Here is a 9,490-nt window from a genome sequence, read left to right as displayed (position 1 = left end):
CTATAGTCGAGACTATAGACTGATCTATAGTCGAGACTATAGACTGATCTATAGTCGAGACTATAGACTGATCTATAGTCGAGACTATAGACTGATCTATAGTCCAGAATATAGACTGATCTGTAGTCCAGAATATAGACTGATCTGTAGTCCAGACTATAGACTCATCTATGGTCCGACTGTTCTATAGCCTAGTTTTAAGACTGATCTTCAGTGTAGATTATATAATGATATATTGTTCACACAATTGATTGATTTAGAGTCCCCATAAGTTATATACTGATATATAGTCCACACTATAGTCTTACCTATAGTCAGGATTAGAGCCTATCAGACACATATATTTCCAAGAGCCTCATTTTTACTGCCAGGGTTTTGAAATTATTTGTTAGTTTGTTCTTAATAAGATTTCTTTAAAATAATATAAAAATCGTTTATTGACCCTTATGTAGCACATTCAGGTCGAGACGCCAAATAAATTTTAAAAATACTTTTCATTAAAAATAAAAAAAAATACTTTGGTTTTGTACTAACGTCTTACGTAATAGGCGGCACCGCCCAAATGAGGATATATAGCATACGAGGGATAAGTGGCATAAGAAGCAGTAGCATAGTGGGGATAATAGGCGGGTGCGGCAAAAGCTGGAGCGGCAATAACGGGCGTGTGGACAGCAGTAGCAGCTACAACGGGATGATGAACAGCAGCAGCTGCTACAACAGGAGTCACTAATGCGGGAGCAGCAGCATAGTTAACACCGGTAGTTAATAAATGAGGCTTAGCGGAGGCATAAGCTATTATAGCTAATAACAAAACGATCAACTGAAAACAAATGATTTTTAATAAAATTTATTTGATTGTATAAACTTTTATACTTCATATATAAAAAAAATACTTACAAATTTGAACATTGTATTGAAGAAGTAAGAGGATGTAGCCGCTTGTAGGTTTGGTAACCAAGTAATTGATATTTGAATACTAAATGCCAATTTATTCAATACTGGCCTTCATTATTTGTTAGAGAATCATGTTTTGTTTTTCGTCTTATTATGTTTGTTTATCGTTAATTCTTTTTTATAGTTTTTTTTCTAATTTCTTTTTGGTTTTATATTAGATGAGTGTTGTTGCTTAGTTTTTTTGGAAGATTTTTGTTGTACGTTCGTTACCATAACAATTAAGAAAATGTACTTTGTTTTCATTCTCAACTTTGCACAGTGGAATGGATTATAAACTAAATAGAAAAAAAATGAAGTTTTTTATTTAAATAAATTTTCATTATTTAAGAAAATATTTTCAAACTCTTACCAGAAAGATTTCGCAGATCATTTTAGCAGAATACTGAAATGGTTTGTGTCTTTGCTAACAATCTGTAACATAACCACTATACATTAAATATTATTAAATTTTAATAAAGGAGCGAAGTCATCTCATTATCACCTCTCTCTCTTTTCTCTCATTATTATATTTAAATTAAATCTCATAATTTATATTTAAATTAAATAAATTTCTCTTTGTTCTTATCACATTCTCGCCATAAAAAAGTTAATAAACTTTTTAATGAGAATATAAAACAAAAATGACCAAAAGTTGAAGAAAAGAGAATAAATAAATCACAATTGCAAAAGGAAGAGAAAAAAATAAATAATTTTTTTTGGGTGTGTTTCGGCAAACTCTATTTGTCTGTTATGTATTAATTATTTTAATATAATTTTATTTTTATTATTATTATTTTGCACATTATTGACCATAATGATACGGTTACCATGGTTAATAATGAATGAGCAAAACCATAAAAAAACTGGACAGAGCAAAAAAAAGTGAATTAATGAATGAAATTCTCTTTTTCGGTTTTCCATTTGGCACGTAGTAAAAAATACATATTTAATCAAAATATTAATTAAATGGTTGGTTTGTTGTTCATTAAAATGCAATAAATTGTTTTTGTGTGAAAATGGTATGGACACGATGATACTGATGACGATGATAGCAAAGGTGATTAAATTTCTGGTAATTTAGCTTAATAACTTAAGTCAATTGAAGTTCATATTTACAATTACATTGATCTTCAGTCAATAATACTTATTGATCTATATAGCTGACATATAGTTGATATAAACGTATCTTCAGTCAAGGCTGATTTGTGATCAATGCTGTTTTATAAATAAGATTATTGACAGATCTATAGTCAATACTATAGAATGCTCTATTGTCAAATTTATAGAAGTCTAGGCTCTAGAGTGATCTTTAGTTAAGCCTGTATAGAATGATTTATAGTCATGATTATAGATTGGGGTATAGTCATGACTATAGACTGATCTATAGTCAGAACTACAGACTGATCTATAAACAGGACTATCTATTGATCTATAGGTAGAACTATAGACTGATCTATAATCAAATCTATAGACTGATCTACAGATCACTCATCTGTAGTCAAAACTTCAGACTAATCTATAGTCGGGATATTAGACTGATCTATATTCAGGACTGTAGACTAAATTGTAGTCAGAACTAAAGAATTATCTGTATTTAGGACTATACAACCATCTAGAGTCACGACCATATACGGATCTATAGTCAGGACTATAGGCTAATCTATAGACAGTACTATAGGCTTATCTATAGAGAGGACTGTAAACTAATCTATAGACAGGACAATAGGCTGATCTATAGTTAGGACAATAGACTGATCTATAGTCAGGACTATAGACTGATCTATATTCAGGACTGTAGACTGATCTATAGTCAGGACTATAGACTGATCTATAGTCAGAAGTATAGACTGATCTATAGTCAGAAGTATAGACTGATCTATAGTCAGGACTATAGACTGATCTATAGTCAGGACTATAGACTGATCTATAGTCAGGACTATAGGCTAATCTATAGTCAGGACTATAGACTGATCTATAGTCAGGACTATAGACTGATCTATAGTCAGGACTATTGACTGAACTATAGTCAGGACTATTGACTGGTCTATAGTCAGGACTATTGACTGATCTATAGACAGGACTATTGACTGATCTATAGCCAGGACTATAGACAGATCTATAGACAGGACTATAGACTGATCTGTAGTCAGGACTGATCTATAGTTAAGACTATAGACTGAACAATAGAATAGTCTAAAGTCGGGACTAATGTCTGATCTTAAGTCTGGGCTATAGACTGATCTATAGTCATGACTTTATACTGATCTATAGACATGACTATTGACTGATCTATAGTCAGGACTATAGACTGATCTATAGTCAGGACTATTGACTGAACTATAGTTAGGACTATTGACTGGTCTATAGTCAGGACTATTGACTGATCTATAGACAAGACTATTGACTGATCTATAGTCAGGACTATAGACAGATCTATAGACAGGACTATAGACTGATCTATAGTCAGGACTGATCTATAGTCAGCACTATAGACTGATCTATAGTCAGGACTATAGACTGATCTATAGTCAGGACTATAGACTGATCTATAGTCAGGACTATAGACTGATCTATAGTCAGGACTATAGACTGATCAATAGTCAGGACTATAGACTGATCTATAGTCAGGACTATAGACTGATCTATAGTCAGGAGTATAAACTAGTCTATAGTCAGGACTATAGACTGATCTAAAGTCTGGACTATGGACTGATCTATAGTCACTACTATAAAACGATTTATAGTCAGGACTACACAATAGTCTAAAGTCCTTATAGTCAAGGCTATAGAATGATATTTAGTGTATATATAACTTAATCTATATAATATATATAGGCGGAACTGTAGACTGATCTATAGTCAGGATCAAAAACTGATCTATAGTCAATTTTTTTAGAATAATCTGTAGTCAAGAGTTTAGACTGATCTGTTGTCTATTCAAGAATGATTTATAGTCAAAACTATAGAATACTTTCTGGTCAACACTTTGGGCTATTTCTGTAGACTTTTGATTGATCCATATTAAGATTTAAGCTATTTACGTGTATTGATACAGTGGGAGGAAATGACAATGGTAGAATGGAAATATTATTCAGTATAAGATTTTAAACATTTTTATGCAATATGTAGTCACAGTATTTGTTGAAAAATCTAGTTTTTGAAAGTATTTACTTGGAGAACCAGAAATCCGCTATATTTCCATTATAATGTTGTCATGCTTGTAATTTAATATATTGGTTTAGTTTCGGTTTCAAATGGGTTCTGAGTTTCACTATTTGTTATTTAATAATTTTATCTGTTTGTGAAATCTTTTACCATTTACGATTTAAAAATCTGTGATTATCCATTTGTTTTAAGTATTACCTTTTTATATTTATATAAACTAAATGTTTATCTCTAAAGCTTTAAACTCTTAAATATTATTTGTTTTTATTAAAAAAAATGCAACATTTTGTGTCGACAGCTGGCAATTATTCAATGTTTTATTTAAATTTTTTTATTTTTATTTGTGCGCTTATAATGTCAATGTTCATATGAGTTTTTGTTATAAAAAAACGGAAATGGATTTTAAGTTTATACAATATAATATTGACAAAAAAACTATATAATCCTTATGGAAAATGAAAAAAACTCCATATATGGAACCCAAATTGACCACATTGTTGAAAATGTAGAAAACAAAATTGAAGCCACTTATACAGAAATCACAACAGTATAAAAACATTGCTTAAATTTTACAGCTCCAGGCTAAACATTAAGTTTTTAAGGGGAACTAGTAATAAGTGTACTACGGGTGGTATAAGTAATATTAAATGCATATAAATTACATTAAAAGAAACCACCAACATTTATTGTGCAATAATTTAAGTTTCTATAATTATTTCCATATTGAAAAGAAAAAAAAATAACAAATAAAAGTTAGTATTTTTCTATTTCCGCAACATATCGAAAGTTAAAATTACAATTCTTTGTTTTTCGATTTCTTTGTCTACGCATCTGTATAAAAGAACTTTTTAACTTATACACGCATATACATAAGTATGTACATTTCTATAAACACTTACATATGTATGAGTTTGTATCATTTAAATGTATGTGTAAATGTATTTAAAATATGATGTTTGAAAACTAGTCTAGACAGTGTGAAATCATATGGATTTCCTGGTGATGTGGTTATTTTTTTTTGTTGAAAATTTTATATTTATTTATATGAACACATTGTATATAAGTGTATGAATAAAAAATTTATTTATAAATTTAACACAGATTTAAAAGATTTTTTAAATGGTATATTGTATGAAGTGGAAAGAAAATAAAAAAGGTCACATATATGCTATAGATTTTCTGGTCAGATAGTGTTATAGAATTGACTATATACTAATCAATAGATTACTCTGAAGTCTTGGCAATAGACCACTATGTAGTCTGGATCAAAGGTAACTCTAGAGGCACTACTATAGATAATCTTATAATCTTGACAATCACATCACTGCATAGTGATGACTATAGATCGTAGTTTTGATTATAGATAGATTAGACTTGACTAAATATCACTATATCAAATTGAATAAACCTCAATCCATAATCAAGACTAAAGATCAATCTATAGACTTGGATTACAGATCACTATCATATTGAATAAAAATTATTTCATAATTATTACAATAGATCACTCTATAGACTTGACTACAGATCACTCTATAGTCCCAACTATTGAAAACTTTATAGTCTTATCTATACATAAAGCTATAGCCTTGACTACAGATCACTCTGCGGGGTTTTGACTTTAAGTAGATCACTCTCTTTTCTTGACTACAAATCACTTTAAAGGTTAAGTTAGGTCGATAGGAGGATGTATATTACATCAAGTCCGAAGAAATACACCTAGGCCGCAATCGGGCATGTTGTGCGCTCCTTATCATGAGAAAAAAAGAGGGAACTGAATGAATTATTTTACAGTGTTCAAAAACTACAAATCACTCCATAGTCTTGATTATAGATCACTCTATCATATTGACAATAGATCACTCTTTAACGTTGAATGTGAAACACGCAATAGTCTTGACTATAAATCACTATTTAGCCTTAACTGTATATCACTTTAAAGTCTATTGTCATGACATTTATATTGATCGTTTTATTTACTAGACTATTGATTAGTCTATAGTCTTAGCTATAGAACAGTTTTTAGTCTTGACTATATTTCGCTCTCTATTCTTGACTATAGATCACTAGATTGTGGATCATCCAATACTCTTGATTTTTAATCACTATGTAGTCTTGACTCAATATCACTTTATAGTCTTGACATTAGTATTGATCGTTTTATTTTCTAGACTATTGATTAGTCTATAGTCTTATTTATAGAATAGTTTTTAGTGTTGACTATATATCGCTTTCTATTCTTGACTATAGATCACTTCCCCGTTGATCACCCAATTCTCTTGATTTTTTATCACTATTTAGTCTTGACTATAGATTACTCTGTAGTCTATTGTTTGGACTATAATATTTCTTAAAGATCAGTTTATATTATTAAGTTTAGATCAGTCTATAGTCTTAGCTATACTTCAGTATTTAGGCTTTGATTATAGATTAGTTTACTGTCTTGACTATAGATCACTCTATAGTTTAAATTGTGGATCACTATTTTGTCTTGACTATATATTACACTGTAGTCTATTGTTTGGACTATAGTATTTCTTACAGATCAGTTTATATTATTGAGTTTAGATCAGTATATAGTCTTAGCTATACTTCAGTATTTAGTCTTGACTATAGATTAGTTTACTGTCTTGACTATCGATCACTCTATAGTTTAAATTGTGGATCACTATTTTGTCTTGACTGTAGATTACTATATAGTTTATAGATCAGTTTTATGCATGCTTAGATCAGTCTACAGTTTGAGAGTATGTATGCTCTTTAGTATAGATCAATTTATAATATTGACCATAGATCATTCTATATAATATTGGCAAAAGAGCTCTACATGCTTATGTTATTCCGTCTTGGTTATATTATTCCGTATAAAACAGTGTCTAGTCTTGACAATAGATCAGTTTAAAGTCTGATCGAAAGATCACTTTGTAGGCTTGACTACAGATAAGTTTTTTGTCTTGACTAAAGTCAGTATATTGACAATAGATCACTCTATATTGGCAAAAGATCTCTACATAGCTATATTATTCCGTCTTGGCTATATAATTCCGTATAGATCAGTGTCTAGTCTTGACAATAGATCAGTCTATAGTCTGATCGAAAGTTCACTTTGTAGGCTTGACTATAGATAAGTTTTTTGTCTTGACTAAAGTCAGTCTTGACATTTGACCAGTGTGTTTAGTCAAGATTATGGATACTGATCATAGATCATTTTATACATAGTCTCGATCAGTTTATATGATGAACAATAAATCAGTCTAAAATATTGATTGTAGATCAATTAAATGTTAATTATTGATACATTTTTGGAAGATCGATCTGCTGTTGTGACCATACATCACTATAGATTAGACATAGCCTGTATGTTGTCTACAGTAGACAGATCATGGATCAGTTTTTAATGATCAATTAATATATGATCAACGGTATGTATATAACTGATAATACTAAAGTCTATTCCATACACAAGGATACAATGTGATTTAGAGTCAATGCTCTTGAGTAATTTAGAGTGATCTATGTAGTCACACTAAAAACTGATCTTTAATCAATATGTTTACACTAAAATAAAATTAAGAAAAATTACAGTCAAGATCTAAATGAAATTAAAAGAAAAATTACATTAATGATAACAAAAACTTAATTAACTTATTTTTTAAAATATTATGAATGTTTACACTTTTTGCACAATTTTTCAAAAAACCACAAAACTTTTTAAATATTTTTTTGCTTTAATAAATACTTTAGTTTTAATTTTTAGTAGAAAATTATTTTTCTGCTCATTTAAAAAAAAGTTTCTTTAGCTTTTGTTTTACTCTCTCTAAGACATTCATCATCTTTATAATCATTCTTATTTATATGAAGTAATAAAGCAGAAAAACAAAAGATTTTTCATTAATTCTTAAGAGCATCAACGGACCCTCAAATAAAAGTCTTCATTTTGAGTCTTTTTTTTTCTTCTTCGTTTTCCTTCTACTTATACGTATTTTCTCTGTATTATTTTTTAGCGAACAGAGTTAAAAAATGAACAAGAGCAACAAACATCACTACCCAAGCAGGATGATGTGAAGGAAGTTGTATGTCGACGAAGAACAACAGGAAAACAATTCTTGAAAATAATGAAACGTGAAAACCACCAACAGCAACAGCTCCTCTCGACACTATAAAACAGCCATGACTAACAAATAAAAGTAAAAAAAAACGAATGTTCAGTGAAAGATGGTAGTAAGACTAAGGAAGACGTTGAGCAGAAAGAGGCAACAGAAGAGTCAGTAGCAGCAGTATCAACAACAACAACAGATGCCTTATTAAAATCAAACAAGCAAATACTTCATTTCAAAACAATACAAAATATTTCTGTATTTTGCACATTTATGTACATATATCCAACCTACAGCAACAGCTACAACTACACTAATAGCAGTCATGAAGGTAAGCTGAAATAGATATTTATACATTCACTCATTCCTTCATTTACCTATACATACACACGTCTGTCCTTATGTATGTATAGAGGTAAACATGTAAACAATTAATAAATACCTTCAAGTTTTCATTAAAAAATTGTTTAGTTAAAAAATGGAAAAAAAATATATAAAACTTTTATAAAGAAAATAATAGCAAAAATATGAAAAACTTGTCAGGTATCCTGAAAAAAAACAAAGTTTCGTTTGGAATCCTTAAATAAGCGTTTAAAACTTGAAAAATTTATAAAGTTGTAAATTTTTTTAACTTTAGTATTATATTGTTTTAAATATTGGAGATATTAATTATTGAGTTTACCAATTTATTTCATTACAATTTGTAGTTTATGATAAATTTCATAACAGAAATTTTCAAAACTCTAGCTGCTTTAGTTTATTTTTCAGCCATATATACTTTATTTTTAATTTGTATTTCTCTTCAAATTTAAATATCTGTTTTACAACAACTTGTAGTTTTGCCTGCTTTATACAAACACGAAGTTTTAAAATTCTAGCTGCATTAATTCTTCCAACTGCCAAGTATCCTTTTTCTGATTTATATATTTTTATTGTTTGCGTATATTTAATGTAGTTATTTTGCAGAAAATTTTAATTTACTATCCCAGGCGCGAAGGGAAATTTATTTAGAATAGACTAGTCTATAGACTAGACTGTAAACTAGACTGTAAACTAGACTATACACTAGACTAAGGACTAAATTATAGACTATATAGTCTAGTGACTATAGACTAGACTAGGCTATAGACTAGATTATAGACTAGACTATAGACTAAACTATAGAATAGACTAGACTATAGACTAGGCTAGACTATAGACTAGGCTAGACTATAGACTAGACTATAGACTAGACTATAGACTAGACTATAGACTAGACTATAGACTAGACTATAGACTAGACTATAGACTAGACT

The 9,490-nt window shown here is 29.5% G+C and overlaps 1 protein-coding gene across 2 annotated transcripts in view; it reads right to left on the bottom strand.

Moving 5' to 3' along the window:
- LOC111683345 overlaps positions 1–1,079 on the bottom strand; it is a 2,860-nt gene extending 1,781 nt beyond the window's left edge. Inside the window, exons 1-2 of one of the 2 annotated variants that reach the window (XM_023445415.2) lie at positions 898–1,079; positions 535–820 (exon numbers count right to left, since the gene is read on the bottom strand). In XM_023445415.2, coding sequence (XP_023301183.2) covers positions 535–820; positions 898–909 — 298 coding nt within the window. In that variant the 5' untranslated portion in view covers positions 910–1,079. Of the gene's footprint in view, positions 1–427; positions 821–897 lie in introns of those variants that run through there. The other variant, XM_023445416.2, reaches the window with a different exon arrangement.
- Positions 1,080–9,490: the final 8,411 nt, after the last annotated feature.

Source organism: Lucilia cuprina, chromosome 5 (genome assembly GCF_022045245.1).
Source record: "Lucilia cuprina isolate Lc7/37 chromosome 5, ASM2204524v1, whole genome shotgun sequence".
NCBI classification, from domain to species: domain Eukaryota; kingdom Metazoa; phylum Arthropoda; class Insecta; order Diptera; family Calliphoridae; genus Lucilia; species Lucilia cuprina.
This window is presented reverse-complemented; position numbering and strand designations above follow the sequence as displayed.